The 20,153-nt window shown below is 33.8% G+C and overlaps 1 protein-coding gene across 3 annotated transcripts; it reads right to left on the bottom strand.

Moving 5' to 3' along the window:
- Window positions 1-5: 5 nt before the first annotated feature.
- On the bottom strand, window positions 6-15,198 carry LOC135161975 (probable serine/threonine-protein kinase DDB_G0282963). 3 transcript variants are annotated; one of them, XM_064120021.1, is made up of 10 exons: window positions 8,082-8,522; window positions 7,402-7,943; window positions 6,805-6,984; window positions 6,255-6,377; window positions 6,039-6,164; window positions 5,822-5,956; window positions 3,726-5,718; window positions 3,119-3,460; window positions 2,859-2,957; window positions 6-2,761 (listed from the first exon to the last, which is right to left on the bottom strand). In XM_064120021.1, exons 3-10 carry the CDS (start codon window positions 6,967-6,969, stop codon window positions 2,604-2,606), a joined length of 3,141 nt encoding a protein of 1,046 aa, XP_063976091.1. In that variant the 5' UTR covers window positions 6,970-6,984; window positions 7,402-7,943; window positions 8,082-8,522; the 3' UTR covers window positions 6-2,603. The 3 variants fall into 3 exon arrangements, with proteins under 3 accessions (XP_063976091.1, XP_063976092.1, XP_063976093.1); XM_064120022.1 differs by lacking the exons at window positions 7,402-7,943; window positions 8,082-8,522 and adding an exon at window positions 14,246-15,198; XM_064120023.1 differs by having other exon boundaries at window positions 2,863-2,957; window positions 7,402-8,522.
- Window positions 15,199-20,153: the final 4,955 nt, after the last annotated feature.

Raw genomic sequence — 20,153 nt, 5'->3', positions numbered from 1 at the left:
GAGTGTTTCTGTTTCTTTTTTTTTTTTTTTCTAAATGTCATTACTGTATTTGTTAAAGTGCAAAATAGAAGCGATTCCTAGTTAATTTAGTTTACCGTTTAATAATTAAACTTATCCTTTTAATGAAACAAATTATTGGAAATTTATTTAAACAATAATCACTTGATTCAATAAAAACAAATATGCAGGAGGAAGCAAGAAATTGTCATTTAAATATCCAACAGCCATATATTTATTCTTTATTTTTAAGAAACAAATGCTAATTGAGCATTACCTGTTCAGTAGTTATAATGATAATAAATGCATAACAATGTTTTTTCCATCTTCCTTTCATTCACAATTTATGTTTGCTTATAATTAATAATGTTCAATTCAAGACTTGTTCAGATACGCTAGTGTACGTATTTTATGCGTTGCGCGGTATTTATGGGATCAAAATGAATGTTTTAATATTTATTTTTTCATGTTGCTTCTTTACATCATGCTCTACTTCAGCTTATTTACAGTATCATTCAATTTTCTTTCTACCTGCACATTATAATCCTGCTTCACTTATTCAATTATTTATTAATCGGTTTAATTTTTCTCGAATGCTTCTATTTCATTTTTGCTTCATTGAAAGTTATTGTACATATGACATGTCAAATATGTCTGATGCAGGCAAGGCAGCAAATCAAGGCAATTATTTATCGTGTGTTCTGGGCTATAATTGCGCCACGGTAATGCTTTCAGAGCAGCGATTTTAGCAGTTAATTTTTATCAATTCTACGGGAATTTAAGCGAAATGAGATGATTAAATTTCGCTCATAGAAATTACATGAAATTGCTCATTGTGCGGTCATCGATTCATAATCACAATGGCAATAATAATGGTATTAAAACAATGGACTAATTTGAAACCTGGGATCGAACAAATTGACCTTGTTTATGAGAAGGTTAATTTTCAAAAGTATTTAGGCGACTAGAAAATTGTGCAAGTACGTTTGTCAAAATTACACTCTCAATATCGGACTTTTTTTTTATGCTTCTTTAAAAAATCAATTTCTCCAATTTTGAGCGTCTATTCGGTCTATTATTATTCATATGTAGCAATAAATCGATGATTTACTATCCACTTGGATGTATAAATGGTCAAAAATAATTTTAGACTATAATATTCATTATCAACATTTTAAATTTTATGTTTTTTTTTCACTGGCTCGAGCATTCCGTACATTATACCTCACTGCTTGACACTGCCTGTTCTATATGAATTTCACTAAATATTTCAATGCAGATCATCTTGAAATTCAATTGATTCAAGCCAGAAGACTAATAATGCCAAATAGAAATAAATATCCTTCTTAATTGATTCTTTTCATTTGATAATGTTCGGAAGAGATCTTCTGTATTACATTTGCACCGTAATTACAATTCATATATTGTTACATATGAAGACTACATGTAACGTATGAAGTGAACAGTAGAGTAACTTATATCAGTCTGCGCTTTCATTTTTTTTCTGGTTTAATGATTATTATTTTTTATTCTTTCCTTATCATTCCCTCTCCGAATATAATCATAGAGCAGTAATTTTGACTTTTTTTCATCGTACATAAGTAGCGATATTCAATCAACTTTAATTAACTTGTTTCTTGAACCAACTGTCCATGAAAATATTCATAATAATAATTATCAGATTTGCAGCAGGCCGCATCCGCACTAATACAAATCTCAGATAGTAGTAGGAATATAATGATTTACTTACAATTAATGAAAACTAATGACCAACATAAATAAAATAATAAATCATAATGATGATGAAATGGAAGTATCATGACGCACAAATGAAATAAGGAAAAGCTCACTGCTAAAAATACTGTTTGGTCTTCCTTACTGGACAATTATCCCTCTAATCCCTTTGAATCAAGAGCAATGAATAAATAGATTGTAATAAACATAATAATCACACCGTAGTTTATCGATTTTTTTACATGAATAAATATTATAATTATCGTCGATTTATCCTATGCTCTGATTGCCCGATTTCTCGCTAATGATAAAAATATTCAAAGTCTAGAGCTAGCAATTTTTAAATAAAAAATTATTGAATAGGATTATATAACTTTCTCTTTGAAACAATATTAAGCTGCGAAGGTAGCCCACCGCTTGGCCAATCGACGACATAAATGTGTTTTTTTTTTTCAATATTGTTTCACCTAATCAAAAAATTATTATGTTAATATTAATATATACAGGTACAGGTCTCGTATAGTTGCAGTCTGGGTGTCGACATTGGTTACAATCCCATTTTGTTGAAAATTCATTTCTACATCGTTATATTACAACAGATGGCTGTCATTCATCATATGATTTGACGGATGTCGACACTTGCCGTCATTTTAATCAAAAGGATTTCTTTTCTCTTCCTTCTTCTTCTTCTTCTTCGTCTTCTTCTCATCTTTTACCATTTCTATTGGCGTATTTCTTAGAGAAGAATCGGATAATCGGAATTAGCATCAATTCAAAATGGAAAATTTTGTACCTTTGGAAATGAAAATCTTTTGAGAAAGTATTGGTGTTTCATTGGAGATACACTTAATCAGCCTTATTTAACATCTCTGTTAGGTGCACTCGATAATGTGAGGTTGAGAGGTTTCTATAACAGTCGGTCTACCCACTGGATTCTCCAAATTGTGTAGGGATGTAGGGTGTGAATTAACGGCACTCTGCCTTTCGTAACTTTCTATTTTATCAAGTTCACATTCTTTCTGCATATTACCTAAAAAAAAAATCATAAAATTGAAAATGAATACTACTAGATGATGGCATTTTTCAATGGATAGAATACAATAAGTGGCCAATGATTTTTAACTTACCTACATTCATCTCTAAATTATGAAGAGCTGTTGAGTGTAATGCGTTTCTTCTGTCATAGTTTTCCATCGTTTCAAGTTCAGACTCTTTCGATATATTAGCTATTGGGAAAAACCCAGGAAAAAAACAAATAATAAATGAATCAAACTATTAATCCCCCGTTAAATATATTATTAGCATTATTTAATGGATTTTTGGACATAAAATTATTGGCAAAGCATTGTTTGATGAACATTTATAGGAAAAAAAAACGAACCCTCACCAACAGTGATTTCGTGACTGTACTCGTAGTAAGTTGGTGAACCAACAGCAGCAGCTAGAGCAAGCTCATCTTCAATATTATTTGGCCGACAACTAGTAGTCTTCCAGTGAGTTCTCAATCCGCTTGCACTGATGTACTTCTTATCACAGCCCTGGCAGGTGTAGGGCCTCTCATTCGTATGTAGCCGTTTGTGCAATTTAAGATGCACAAATTGAGTGAATTTAGCAGGACAAAGATCACATGCGTAGGGTTTTTGTCCCGAGTGTAAACGCAAATGGGTTTTCAAATTTGATGTTGAACTGAATCGCTTTTTGCAAATTTCACATTGATGCGGCTTTTCCCCTGTTGCAATTAAATAATAATAATAATAATAATAACAATAATAATATTAGCATTGCTGGAAAATTAAATACAACGATTTTGGAAACTGATCGATGCGGCATAATGTCTACCAAAAACTATATAATTTGGCCATTGTTGGAATAATTTTCAGTAAATTTTGAAGAACATAAATTTTTGTATTTGAAACAAGAATTAATGTGTTCTATTGATTTGTACAGTACGTTATTAGGAAAATTAATGATAAAAAACCCAAATAACTTTTTACCTGTATGGACCAAATGATGTTTCTGAAGATGAGCAAGTTGTGTAAAACTTTTTGTACAGACATTGCATTTAAAAGGTCTTTCACCGGAATGAGTGCGTAAGTGTACTTTAAGATTAGACAATTGGCCAAATGTCTTGCAACATACATTGCACTCGTAGTGCATTTTTCCATCCTTCTTCTTAAGCGGATACGGCAAAGATCTGTAGCCTCTTGAACCCTGAGAATTAGGACTCAACGAGCCACTCTGGGAGCAACCGTGATCGTCCGGTGAAAGAGAACTTGCTGGTGAATATCTATTTGTTGAATTCGGATGAATGCTCAAAGGGTGATGGTGACTGAGATGAAGATTCCGTGTACCACTAATAATGGTGGAATGATTATCATCAATTTGCATTGTGGAAGAAGTTGGAAGTTGATGACCATTGGTTTCGTGTCTTCTATCAGTTCTCTCGTACATACTGCTGACAGCTGCCGGTGGAGTCGGTGAATATGGAGCGCAGTTGATAGTTAGGGGGGCAATATGTTGATGCATACTAGCATTTTGATGATAGATATTGTAGGGATAAGAGGAGGGAGAATTTAGTGGCGATATTGATGTAACACTGGGAGGTGTATTAGCTGGATTCAGCTGGTACCCTGTGCTTGATTCAATATGCCCTGATGAGCACGCATTGTGCTGTTGTGAGTAGATAATTGTCGATGCCGCTGCTGATTCTTCTTCACCCTCTGTTGATGCCACAGGCAAGGACGATACATTCACCGTGACCGTTGTAGTTGTCGTTGGTGAGGGACTCTGAGTTTTTCTCGCTTTACATATACTTATCGTTGATGGATGAAGGCCACTGGTGGTTGATGTCAAAGCTGTACTCGAATGAATGGAGTCTCCTTCGTTCACCGAATGCACTAATTGATTTGGTAAATCACACGAATTACCAATACCTGTGGCTGTACTCGAATGAAGATTACCAGAACACTGTATCATCGATAGATTATTTGTTGAATTATTGGCACTTGTGCAGCTATCAACTTGCATTGGTAAATTTGAACTTGAATCCGGACTACAGGGAAGGATATTTCCGTATCTGTGTGATTTTTTGTATGAGTATGCCATTTCTGTTGGACTAGATGGTGGTGGGCTAATCGAATCTATATGACTTCTATTATGCTGATTATTCTCCCCATTAGCACTGTGAGCATAATTATTGCTCGTATTATTATTACTATCTGTAGTGTGTCGTAAAAGTATGTTTTCTAATATGGAACTATTTGGACTTGTTACATAAGGCGGCCGTGCAGCTGCCGTCGTCGTATGCGTAGTCGTTGATATTGTATTATTATTATTATTATTATTATTATTATTAATTTTGTTGTTGTTATTATTATTATTACTACTACTATTATTATTAGTAGTAGTAATATTATTATTATTATGATTATTATTATTATTATTATTATTATTAATATTATGATTATTATTGTTATTAGTGTGTGTTTGGATTGCATTAATTTTCACATCAGGTTCATAAAAAACTTTCGATCTTTCATCCTCATCATTCGTTGAACTCAATATTATAGCTATTTTTTGCGGTAGATCAGGCGTTAATGTCCTATTAGCCATTTCTTCCTTGATATCAATACTTTTGTTATTCCCTTGAAAATTATTATAAGTCTTATTGATTTTTATTTTCACTTTTCTATATTCATTTTTCACCAATGCACTGTCTGGTTTTGTCATTTCTGTTGTTGCAATCGATGTGCGTGTATTTTTGCTAAAGTCAAGAACATAATTATTCTCAGAATCCGATTCACTGCTCTCCTCTGGCGGTGTTAAAATTTCATCGTGATATCCGTTTGAATGATATCCCTCATCCGATCTGACGGAGCCTTCTGTTGGTGTCAATTGACATCGTCTTTCATAAATTGAGGAATCTTTTGAGGGTAGGACGATTTCCCCAGATGAGGGAATTTCACTTGGCAAACTGGACTGCTGTACCTATATTGAAAAGAAAAAACATATCCAGGTAAATTTATACTTACTTTTTTAAGCATTATTTTTTATCGATGATTATCGCGATAATTGTCATAATGTTAAGTACCTGTTGTCGTATTCGCTGCAACATCAGCTCACCGGTTAAAGGATAGTTAAGCCTTTCAGCAAATTCACGGCAGTACCAGACCAGAAGTTCTTGGTTGGGGAGTATAGGTTTTATCGTGTAAAAATAAATGTTCATCTAAAACATAATGATGATTTGGGATGTCTGGTATTTATAATAATCACCAACATATACGTAGATTATGAGATATTTTTCCTACCTTATATTGGCATGCAATAAGGTTCTGCGATTCCGATGAATACGCTGGATTAACATAACGCATCCAGTTAGATTTTTGTATATCATAGCCGTCAATGAAATAGTACAATTCATTATTTTTGTAAACCTGCCAAAATAAGTGATAATTAATTTTAATGCTACATTTTAGTCAGTATAAATAGAAAGTAACTTTTTCATAACATTCTTTGATTCTCACCCTCCAGAAGTACTTCCGATTCGTAACATTAGCTGGTACAGAATCCTTAGTGTAGACTTGTCCTACGAGAGGCCCAAAGCGAGTACCTTTAGGAATATAACTGGTACTCCAAACTCCCAACGCCTAAGTTCACCAAGATATAAAGATATTTATTTTTTTAATAATAATTTAATCCATAATATTGGACCGAAAACATCATTTCATTGCCAATTTTTTTTATTTTTGTTCAAAATAGATTTTCCCATTTTGTCTGAATTGTATACTCTACAAAAATGACTATTATTAATTACTCATTATCAAATATTCATTACATTATAATAATGCTATAAAATATTTCATCTCATTTTTTATTCTTAGTTTGTTTTTAATATATTCTATAAAAACGTGATTATCAAATTGTTGAATAGTTTTTCATTATTCAACAAAATATTTCAGTTTTTTAAGTTTGCGGAAATATTGGAGAGTTACAGAATAATAATAATATTTATTTTGCTCCTCCACTTGTTGGTACTTTTTAAACACTTAAAAAAGTTGAAAAATATTCACGTACGGGATCCAGCGCTTGAGATGGCTTGAGGACAAGGTTCCTAGGTAAGGAAGCCTCAGCCCTGTTAGTGTCATTCGACGAAGTTGATACATCGGGTACCAAGTAGACTGCATGCTGATCGAATTCTTCTTCCCGTAGGACAGTGTGATCCCATTCACCTGTCTCCATTTTTTCTTTTGCCAACTGTAAAATAATAAATATTAATATAAGCTAAATAAATCTTTTTTATTGTACTATATAAATATTTTTTTTTTTAAATCAAATAATCTTTATAGTCAATTAGACAAAGTTCATGGGAGTGAAACTGAAAATAAAAAAGAGAAGATCCCAATTTCGTCTTGATACTTTACATATACATGCTTTAACAGTGTAGTGAAAGTGAAACCCGTCCACGCATTGATCGACTGCAAATGGAGGAGGGGGAATGCAAGAGGGTGCAAGGAAGCCAGGAGGGTGACGAGGGGAGGAGGTTGTTAAAAGCGAAGGTCTAAATTTCAGATTTTATATTCCAATGGGATACTGGTAAAAATGATATTTTCCAATGTTTAATTGTGTTTTTCTTTTTTTTTTTCCTCAAATAAAATATTTAATTTCACGTACTTATAATCGTACTATGATGAAAATTTTGTCCCTTCACAAGTTGTAGATTAATGCCCCGTAGATTAGTCTCCCCTATTACAACTATTTTTTATTATTTCAATCTTCGGCGTGGATTTACGTAATCCTCGAGTTTTTCAGAGAAATTATGACAATCATTTTTACAGAACTCTGTCCCGAACTCATATGACATATAAATATGATGAAACGAACTATTTGGAAATAATGCTCTATTGCAGATTCACTATGTTCTTTCAACATTTACGTATTTATAGGGGGACCGAACGACAAGTGATTGCTACAAGTTTTTCTATTGATATTTATGTTTTCAACATTAATTCACGATTTTTAAAAAGTCCTTATCGATTATCACAACATTGAAACCTCAATGAACAATTTAAAAAAACGTTTTATTTTATCAATTTTAGCTGTTTCTTTTGACACTTCTTTCTATATTTTTATACTGCTCATCTCGTTAGCCCGATTCACTTTCGATGTTTAATCGATAAAGAAAAAATGTCGTGCCATTGTTTGTTCGAGGCGCTCTGGAATTTTTTTGAAATTACGATAATTGAAGTAATGATTATGATTATTAGTTATAATTTCTTTTTATATAATTGATATTTTTAGTGTGAATAATTTCATATGTGGGTGTTGCCGTTGCGAATGCGAATTTTCTTTACCGAGTACATTGAGCAAGAAAAACATTCATCCAAGATTTTTTGAGTTCCCTTTCCCTTTTTCTTCCGCGCATGTCCTTGGTACATTGATATACACAAATATTCTGCAACTAAAAAACAAAAAATCGTCCGACCGAAATTTTGTTACTTAAAATATTGCAATTTTCTTTTCACACTCGTCTTTTTCTCACATCAGCATTGATTAAATAATTACAAGTATTATTGTCGAGTTACTAACACAATAAATAAATCCTATTACACGAAATTGTGGGTAAGAAAAACAAATATTAAAAATAATGGAAAAACAAACATAACACAAAAATGCTGGATGTTTGAATGATAATTTTATCAATTATTTCACACGTTCTCCGATTAAATAAATATCTCGATGCCCGAGTGGTTACGACGATGAGAGGAGGGTTCGCGGGATGGCACAGTGTAAAACTCGGGTAGACCTGACCTAGCCCAACACGAGCCAGCTTGGCTCGACTACGTTGGTATTGGCCTGGTGGCGCGCCAGCATCGGATAACACGACACGCGTGCAAAGGTGGTGCATTTCTCTCTGCGCTGCGCTTTCGATCGACCCGCTGCCAGGGGCGCCCTCCCATTCCACCCTTAACTGACAATTTACTATATATTTACAGTTGCTTCTTTTAATTCATCAGCTTCATCATTCCCTTCTTTTTTGTTTAATTTTTCCCTCGAAAAATTATAATTTAATTTATAATTAAATAATGACAATAAGGTTGATTATCTCAATTGCTAGATCCATTGAATAAGTGTAAACAATATAAAATTTTACAAATTTTGTTGGCCATTAAAAATGACTGTTTACACGTTCAACCACAAACTAATAAGATATTTAAGCAACTGCTAACCAAAAATTTCAATAAATTTTTCATATTGTTCAACTGTTTTTCTAATCTTTTAAAAATTTCTACAGAAAATGTAAGAAATTCAGATATTTTTTATAGTTGTGTGCTTAACCTGCAATAGTTAAATAATATAATTGTTACAGTCCTGTATTTGATATAGATAAATATGTGATCAACATTGGTGATCCCGGTTGATGAACAAACTTGCAGCAAAGAATTTTCACGTGAATCGCCGACGACTACTAACCCAGATACGTTCTCCATAGGTCATTGCTCTTTCCTTTACTTCTCAAAGTCATGGCTATCTCGTGATTGGATATTAAAGTGATGTTCGAACAATTATCATCATTATGTCGATTACAAAGATTCATTTTTTTTCGCAATTCATTTCTAATAATTTGAGAAAGGAAATCAATTTGATTTCGTTTAAAAATCTGCCGTAATTTTTATCTATCTCTACCATGACAAAAAAAAATAGGAAACAAATGCTAATGTGATTGTCCTAATTATTGGCAATGTAGCGCGTTCACGTGAACCGAAAAATACTAGCAAACAAGTGAATTATCAGAGGCAAATTGGCGATCTTTCTTTCTCCTTTCTTCCTCTTCTACCGGTTGTGAAGTCAAAAGAAGGTCTCTGCCGGTCATTGTCCCACTTTTCGATCTCTACTCCGAGTCTTAGTTCTGAATTAACAACAAAGTCTACTTATGTCATTCTTACTGATTAATTTTCATTCATTCATTCAATTTTATGGATATATTCTGTCAATTTTCTGATCAAAAGCAGTTACACTTGGAAATATTAAAAAATTTTCTAGTTTTCCTGACGACCTTTAAAGAATAAAAGAATTACTTGTCGGGAGATGTTTTCAAATATTGAGATTTTCTAGTCATCAAAATTACTATGTACGGACAAAATTATTTGATGAACATGATCGAAGAATTTCCTCTCATGGAAAAATTTCACTAAAAAATTGTATAATTTAGACCATATAATCTTTTTCAAATTAATTAAAAATATATCATAAATATTACTCTTAACCTGATAATAATAAGACTAATTTTAAAAATATATGTATCAATACATGAAAATATCTTTGAGCTTGACTCTTATGTATTTATTTTATCATGTTTTTTCCCTTTATCAAAAATTAAACGATTCAATTGTATTGCATATGCGTTGCATATCTATGGCTGCACATAACACAAACCGTTATACCAAGAATCCCGTTTGAAGCCAATCGGAGGGGAAAGGAAAGCTGCGGGGGTAACGAGCATACGTTTGAACTCGATGTATTATATGGTCCCCGACCAAAAGTAAAACCGAATTCATTTTCGGTTTCGTAAGACTGCAAACTCACACAACAGATCATCATCAAAATATTCATCTAACGATTCTATTTTCATTTTTTTAATGTTTTTTTTAGGGCTAAAGAAATGTAAATAAAAGACTTGACGTTGTCGATTTTTATAAATTCGATTGTTCCCATGATACATACCAAAATCAATTTTTCCTTCTCGGAAAAATGTTGAAGAATTTATTAAGTGTTAAATGTATGCTAGGATAACGCAATCCAAGAAAATTAGTTCGTTGAACTCACTTTGTCTTAGCCCTTGATATCGATGCATGTATTCAACATAAATTGCAATTATTTTCGAACTAGACTTTTCGTTTTCAATTCCACATAAAGAATACAAATGTATTTATTCATTGGAAAAATTGGTGAAAAAAGTGGGTTTACTATTGCAATGGCCGATTTTATGCCTCTTTTTACTAATGTATCAATTTTTAAAAGTATTCAAGTAGTTTCAGTCAACGATTAGTCATACACATTTAACCTATTCATTCCTGTGATCAGTAAAATCTTCATTGAAAATTTAAAGAAAAATGGAATAAATGAACCCGGGTTGCGTAAATTAAATGTGCAACAACACCATCATATTATGCTGCTATTTATCAATAATGTTGGATTTTTTTTTACTGCATAGCTCACTTTGTTTAACCAACGCGGAACCATGTACACACAGTTCATTCTTTCTTTTTTCAAGGATGTAACCAATGGATTTTTTCTCAGTTGTATAAACAAGATGAACATACCGATATGTACCGAAAATGCAGGTGAATTGTATATTTTAAGTGAGAATTTGAGAGAATTTTTACCGGTTGAGTTACCTCCTAGTGCATAGAATCAATAACACACTTTCTAACCTACTTAAAATCACTGTTTTGCCATTTTTCTCTCTTCCATGCCGTCCTTGTAATAGAAAATTTTTCAAATTAAAAACACGGAGTAACATCATCTTTTGTGTTATCATTTTTAATAAGGGTTTTTATTTTTAACTCGTTGCGATTGATTGGAGGGAATTTATATGTATGCTTGATATATAATAGTTTCTTATTTTATAAAAAATATGTAATTTTATGAAGCCTGTAAGGGCCTGTAAAAAATGGTGAAATTTTAAGTTTTACTGAAAATCCCATAAAATTGAGAGAGTAATTTATTAAGAGTGTATGTAAATAGTTGTGAAAGAGATTGAATAATCATTCGTTGCTTCCGCGTTCTGCAGTAACGTTCAGAGACTTCAATGTCAATGCCAGAATCGCCCTTTCACCTTATATAATCCATGTACGCAAGTGCACTCGTACTAATAGACTGAAACCTTGTTTGTACGTAAAAACTTGTATACAAATGCAATAATTTTCTTAATTTATCCTTTTCCTCGCGAAAAATTTGAAATATTTCATTATTTAGCATTAAGAGAGAAGAGAAAAAAAAATACTTAAATGACATTTTCTTAACACGAAATGAGGTGAATAAAATTGTATGTAGTTGTAAAACGAAAGAAACATTTAGATAAAATGTTGCGGAATGATAGAGTGATAATGAACGACCCTCAACGGACAAGGTTGTATTGAATATAGGAGGAAAGAAACTGCTATAAGAGTGGGAATATCATGGCTGATGGCCGGCCGTGACTCTACTCAATTCTTGGGGAGTCGGCCCTCGCGGCGCAACGCGTCAATGTAGAACGGTCATTGACCTCCGGTTGCTCGGTCGCATTATACGTACTAATCACTACTTTTGCATTATAACCAATAGCCATTATAATTGCTTGGCTATTTGAAAATTTATTTTTATACGGGTCATTCTTATTATAATATTATATTTATACAAGCACACCATTACTACCAACTGTCATTGGATATAATTAATTTATATTGATTTATTTCATTTTTGTTTGAATGTTTAAATGACAAATGAATAGACGTTCACGATTACGGTAGCTCGTAATACTTTACGATTGGTTGGTGTATATGTAGATAAAAGTGGGGCTGCATAGGTTTCCGCAATGTCTTCGCATACCTCAGTCGTCCTCAGACCTTAACCATACTGACAGTTTACGGTACTTTTGCACTATCACTGCTAGGACACACACTATGTCGAATCTAGGTCTAGCGGTTATATTTACACTCTATTGCATCTGTTCAAAGTGGATAATAGCATTCTTGTTAATTTTTATGGGTAAAAGTTTGTGAGTAAATTCTACTACGACATTTTCCTCTTATACAATGAAACTTGCGTACAAATCGAGTGATTTGGATTTTTATCTTGGAGAGGTGCATTGACCGCTCCAATAAAATGACCCCCTCCCATTCAACCAGACACATGAGTTGTTGATCCATACTCCACCTCCACCTCCACCTCAAAAGTCATTACATGTACAGGAGAATTTGTAACGATGCCGTTGCACGGCATACAACGTCAAGATATACCGTTATGTCACATTAGTAGGCACCTGCAAGCATCATTTTCCCCTTAGCCTTTATTCTCAATTCCATCAAATGTTTCCTGTCATATGCAACATGTTACTCTCTACATATATATATATATCGGGAATTAATAGCTTCCCTAATTTTTAACTTTATTTTCCATAGTATATTTTCGTTGTATTTTTTCGTAAAAATCAATGTCTATGAAAAAATGAATCAATGAACATATATCTATATATTCTTCAATTTGAAGGATAGTGAAAGTAAATGGGATGTAGGATAAAAAAAATTTACATTTACAAAAATTTATATTTAGCGGCAAATTACATGAAATTTGCAGTTTCATGTAATTTGCCGCTAAATATTCATATTAGATTGAAAATTCAAATAATTTGAAAGAGCTGTTGTATTCATGCCACTCGAAATTCAATAATTTTATTTTCAATTTCATGAATTATTTAACTCTGATAATATAATTTTTTTCTTCTAGGGTAAAATTCCGGCTATTTCCAATATTGAAACATTGTGTGTCATTCAAGTTGAAATTCTATTGTTAAAATTGATTTTGCTGCAAGAAAATGACGAAAGTAAGATTCCTCTACAGTAACAGCACTCAACCTTTTTTTCCCTTCCAGTCTTCCTTTTATTCTGACAAAATCCCGTTGGAGGGCATAGAACTCACCGTCGAGAGCGAGAAGTTCCGTTTGAAAGTATACATACGCGTGAGTCGATCGCTCCTGTGGATATACCCATACACTCATATTTCCTTTCTCATGATTTTGTTATACCTTTTCTCTGTCTTATTCTCCCGATCCTCTCTACATCTATCCTCTTTCCCGTTTAAACGAACGGTAAACCGTTATGTCATATTAGAAAATATATGTATTTAAAATATTAACAATATTGATTAATATAAAAAACATAAAATATCCACAGATGAATAAATAAATATATATATATTTTTTAATAGAATTTTTTCTACGTGGAATTCTGAAAGAAAGTGGGCTATTAGGTTTTTTCTCCCCGACAATAGATTCTGTAATCATTGAAGGAACTCCAAGTTCTGTAATATTTACTGCATATTTCTTTTCCTCTAATTGATGATACCGTGTAAATAGACATAGGCCTTGCTGTTTGATTCTTTATCTCTCGGTAAACGAGCAGTTATAACATCGAGTATCAAAGAATCCATGTGAATCAAATGAGCATTATCTCTCTTATACAACTGCATATATTTAATATTACATTAGTGTCCCTGAATTTCAAACAGATTTTAATATTTACAAGGCCGAAGGCTTTGGCAATACGTGAAATTACTCAATCTATTACGCAATATATGATGTATTTTCACCCTCCGGTAGTATAAATTATGTGATTAGAAATTCATAGCTTCAGAAGAGTGAATATTATTTTGAAATAGTTGCCACGTCCTTCAACGATAAATTTTTAGCAATTTCAAAATTTTAATGGTCTTTGGTGGATGAATATTATGTAATTAATAGTGCTAAAAAATAACTCACCTTATGTTGTACTTATACTGAGATTGTCTCTCAACAGCTAGGGCAAAGCCGAGCTCTCTGTCATGTCTTCTTCTTTCTTGTTGTTGATGATTTGATAGTCAATTAGTAATTGATCAGTGCGAGTGATCGCCCTGTTGTATCCGAGCATTAATAATCACTAAATTCAACAAAGCTTGCAGTCTCCAGGACTACTCCTATTATAACAACTACTTCTAACTACTATTACTATTACTAATGCTACTCCTCCTCTTTCTCCTCTTATTTCTTCTAAGGCTTAAGAGTAGTGAGAATTGAGAGCATCTCTTGATTGTCTTGGTGTACACCTTTCACGAACACATATTATTTAAAAAATCAGACAATATCATATAGTTTCACAGGTGAGTATTTAAAAGCAGTCCGAAGGTAGAAGTATATATTAAACTCAAATGACAATATGATTTGTGAAAAATTGAGTGATAATACGGTGTTGTGGGCTAGCACTTTGATAAAGTAAGGGTGAACCAACTCGGTATTTAATCAACAGTTGTTTCGTACAAGCCGCGTGGTACGTACTGACGCGGCGGACGATGGCTATGGGTGTATAGGATCAAGCTGTTGGAGTACACTGGAGAACAGCGCCGGTACCCGGGGGACTACCACGGAGGAAGGGGGAGGCACCACACGAGTACATACAAACCAAGCCGGTCCGCCACACTCCAGCAGAAGCGTGGAGAAGTCTCTTCTGCTGTTGCCTGGCTTCGCCTTCAGTTCATTTGTTCTTCGTGTCTTCCTCCTTCGCTTCGTTTCAAGGCCCTCCTCCGCCCTGACGAGTATCTATGGATGTTCGTCACCATTCGGTTAGACTCGGCTCTCAACATTCCCGCTGTGTGAAAACCTGTGCTACTATAGTGTAGAGGGTATTTCATTCCTCCATTATCCCCCTCTATTCGAGGGCCCGCCATAGCCATAGACAACGGTACTTCGTACTCTTCCATCTCGCTCTTCGATCTCTGGTTACTGACCTCCGAAAATAACTCTGAGCAACAAGTCTCTTCCTCCCTCCTTTGACTATCCTTCTGTGTATTCCAAACTAAATTTTATTATTACTTTCGTTCCATTCCTGTTAGATCTCACTTTTCTTCTTCTTCTTCTTCTTCTTCTGCTTCTCGTTTTCTTTTGCTTCATTGGACGTACTATATTTTTCGATATATTTTAAACAACTAGATATTTTTATGAAAATAAATATTTATTAGAAAATTTGCATATAAATAATTTTTATATAGCAGTAAACATTCATCTACTAGGCATAATAGAAAAAAAATCAAGGTCCAAACTGAATATTAGAATATTGTTAACGTCATAATTTCATTGTTCAAATGGACCGTTTATTGATAACAAGTATTCCCTTGTACACATCCGTCATTTATGAAAATTATATAAAAATTATAGAACTTACAGTTTCCTCACTTTATTCGGAAGATTGAAGAAAATTTTCATTCATTCAATAGAGACACCGTCTGTCCTAGCATCAAACTCACTACTCGCGGCATTGATGTTACTGCATAAAGAGCTATAGCCCACGCATCATTGATTCAACGTAAGGTTAATTAATTTGTGAATGTTGAGAGGTAATTCTTTTTCTAAAGCGAAAATATATTCTCTGTCAATTGCCATGAAGGTGATGCCGCTGGAGACCGCGTAACCGGAACGGAACGAAGCGCCGCCGTGGTTACTGACCTCGCGAAGTACTCTTACGCTTGCACTACTTACTAACTTGACGTTAGAAATATTTTTCAGGTGTGCAATCGTTAAAACTCACAGCATCTTTGAAAATTCACTTCTTCACAATTACTCTCCACTGGCATTGTCATTATATATGTTTCAACTCAACTTATTATTTATTATAATTAAATGGTGATTATTTTTTAATCATAACAGTCATCACTTCATAATAGCCAACTTTTTTAATGATAAAAAATAATAAATAATTTATAGGGCCTGGTTCGTTGTGCCCTATTAGCTACTATATTAATTATATTAATTTGGAAAATATAAAAATCCATGACTCCAGTTATATGTATATATTGTTAACATGAATTTCCCTATGAAGGCACTGCAGCCTACATGAACAGAGTGAAATATCTCAACATATAATAGGTAAGAAGTTTGAGTTCATTAACCCCCTTCCTCTTCCTCGTCCACGTCGTCATCGTCATCGTCGTCGTCCTCCTCCTCCTCCTCCTCCGCCACTGAAAATACTCTTACATGGTGGTTGCATGCCCAGCAGGTCGGTGCACTAGTTTACTTTACGCTCACTCGCGACTTACACTCAATGTACTCATGGATGCACTCTCAGTCTTTTACTACCTTCCCCGCCCCTGTCATCGCAAGCTATCGTATATTTTTCCTATGTATTCTTTTCAGTCTTTCGTATTGGACTTGTTCCTATGCAATTGTCAAAGATATATTGGACTTTATACTTGTATATTGTTAGAGTTCAATTTATTGTGTATAGCGGCATACAAATATTCGGCTTTAATTTGACAGACTGATAATACAGCCGACTTCTACCTTGAATGGATTTTTTTTACTTTGGCATTCAACTAAAAATCACCTGTTGATTCAGAACTTTGAGTATAGGCGTCAGAATTGAAGTAGCACACACACACACATATACTTATGCACGTAAAGATAATCTTTAGCAAGTGAGTTCTTTGACCGCTCTGCTTCTTGATTTCCAACACACTACGTGTCTTCTCGAAACGCGAGATATCCAAAGAAAAGGAAAAAAATCAAAGTGATCATGGATGATCACTTTAATGATCATTTTATTATTTTCAGCAATCGATTGGAACAGACAATATATGGGGTAAATATACAAATAGAATTCCAACGGGAACATCCTTTTTCATTTCTCAATAGCTCTCATTGTACAAAAGACAAATCAGACAGAGCCCATAATAATAATTTTATCATTTCCACGGATTGATGAAATAATTATAAAATATACAAATGATTTGTATTTATATAAGTACAAGCATATAATAAATGGACAATTTGAAAAGGAAATTATCGTGACACATTCGTTTTTACCCGATCGTCTCTTACAGTCACGAATTTCAGGTGAATCTCAACTCATATACGGCAAAAGTCGGTAGTGTTCTCTATACAAGGCATTGACCCTGCGGTCACACATATACACAGGTCGACGTCCTCACGCTGTATTACATATACCGCAAACATTTCAATGTATATTTCATATAAAGATGTTGACGTGTGTGAGTTCGGTAATATAAATAAAATTCATTCTCATCTAGCGGTATACTATACTGGAAACCGTTAAATTTGTGCCGGTTTTCGAAGACCTTACGTAATTCCTGTGATTTTAACGGAATCACTTTCGTTAGTCTAACGGGGCCCTTCAAAATTTCATTGGACAATCTCCCACTATTCCTCCCCTATGAATTTGTCCTTCACGATTTTCATTTGACACGTGTATTTTTATTAAATAAATGTAAATATGCTCAGTTGTTATGCTGAGGAAGAGAACCCTTCCGCCTTTTTGAAGGACAAAATTGCATACACACACATTCACTCTAGACGAGCACTTGGCACAGACGACTTTGTTGGGAACGTGAAGACCTAGTTCGAAGGTAGAACGCCACTGGCGAGAACGGCACTAGGTCACGCATCGTGCAGATCCTGGATGGATGTCCGCGCTTATTTTATCATTGACTGACCTTTTCATTAATACTTAGGCACATTTTCTACATGAGACTTAAAATTTTCATGATTTTGTATCGGTGAGAGATGACAACATGAACTTTATTCTTTTTAAAATACAATTATGTTTTTTTTTTAATGCTGGGGTCGGAAATTTTATTGAGAATAGTCACGTAAATCTTGTCAAAAAATTACCGCCTTGTTGTACACGAAAAATTTGAAAAATCTCCAATATTCAAGAATTTTCCATCTTGCTGATTAATGGAAAATTTACTATTGATTTTACATTTCATATAGGCGTAAAATTTCAAATATTCTTAATATAATATTCATCTATTCTGTATATACTTTACATGTGGGAAATTGTAGTAAATTTTTTTCTCCATGCATAATACCTACAATGTAATTGTCATTTTTCTCAACAATATTTACTATAACATGTGATATACGACTGATGTTAAGAAATCTGGGCCACCCATAGCCGTTTACATAGTGTGTAGCACTTGGAAGAGAATCGTTTTTCCATTGAGAAAGACGATGTGCACCCGGTTTGTTCCGGGAGAAAATAATCATAGGTGCATCCGCAAGAGGCATCCAAGAATGAGCCAGTTGAGTGTGAAGAGGCCAATGCACGCCTCTCTTCAAAAACAGAAAAAAAATTTAATGAACATTGCAAAGCATTGTTTTCAGTTTCCTCTATATTTAACAGATTCGATGTGCTGGAACTAGAGTTATTCATTCTTAGATTAAAAGTTGGGAGTTGATAACATTTATTTTTTGAGTGAATGATAAGAATGTCAAGTGCCTTCTGATTTAAAATCAGCAACAATATTTTTCAATAGAAAAAAGTATACAATTCTATTGTAGGAATGAAGACTCTAGAAAATAGAATAGAGAAAGAGTGAACGATCATTGAACTCAGGAGCCCAGAATAACAAAACTGTTGGTCGTGATACTTTCGTCAAACGCTTTTTCCAGTCGAATCCATTGAGTCTTTTTAACAACAACATTTAATTTTTTAGCATTAACATTGGTAATAAAAACTATATCAATTGACTTCAACTAATATCGGTGGATTTTTGATTGATGATGTCTATAGTTGAGTAACAAGTTCATCGGACCACGAGTACGACTTTCTCATTCATGATAAAAAGTATTGCAATTATGGTTATGGGTTAAGACTGCATTGTCATTGAACCACATTCCCACACAAGTGTTGCACTCACACACCCAGCGGAAATAACTATCAGTGATTATTATTATTATTATTATTATTATTATTATTATTATTATTTATTTATTTATCTATTTTTTTCTGTCGCCTTGTTCCTTTCATAATCTCGTTTGTGAGTACTTGTGTTATGAAAAGGAAAACCCGAGATCGTCGAAACTTGTATCTCCATCACCCTCGCATAGTCTACGCCATAGAATATATGTATACGGAGTAGGAAAAACAGGTTGAGGTGAATGCCCCTGTCAGACCTAGACCCAAAAAACGTTTCTTTTCATTGGGCATGCAGCAGTGGCACTGGGTTAAGGTAAAGTTATGTGGCGCCGTTGCAGCTATTGTAACCAGGTGCATACACCATTGGCTTTATGGGCCCTACCACCTCACGGTCAAATTTCAAGGGCGATAGGTCAAAAACTCGCATCTCCACCGTCTTATCGTCTTTCTAGACCCTTATCTAGAAAGGAAAATAAACATGAGGCACAACTGCAGTGCCGTTAATTCATTATTAAGTTTATCAGAAGTACTTCACTTTATTGTGTATAGTCAACCGAACAACCGTTTAATGTCTGGAATTCTACAGGGTCGATGAACCATTTTCGCGTTTTTTTGCGTTTCTTTCGCATTCGAGGGTTGTGGTGGCATTCACGGGGCCCATAAAAATGAAAAAAAAAACACGAAAACATGAAACAACTATTCTGGCCCCTCTATTTTTTTTGCCTCAAACTGAAATCGCTAGTTTTGGGTCTAAGAATAAAGAAAAATTACTGATCATGATTGAATAATTTGCAAACCTTTTCCTAACTTATCGCTGGAAAAATGATGCGGAAAAATAAGGTAAAAATTAATGACTGAATCAAATGAATAATTATGAGACTTCTATTTAAAGCATAAAATCTTGGTATTTCAAAAATGCATTCCCCTAATTTGTATGTTGTATTCATTGTCAGATTATAAGTCAAATCCCCACAGTTTCCT

Source organism: Diachasmimorpha longicaudata, chromosome 4, assembly GCF_034640455.1.
Source record: "Diachasmimorpha longicaudata isolate KC_UGA_2023 chromosome 4, iyDiaLong2, whole genome shotgun sequence".
Lineage (NCBI taxonomy): Eukaryota > Metazoa > Arthropoda > Insecta > Hymenoptera > Braconidae > Diachasmimorpha > Diachasmimorpha longicaudata.
The sequence above is the reverse complement of the archived record's forward strand: the minus strand, read 5'-3'. Positions and strand labels throughout refer to the sequence as shown.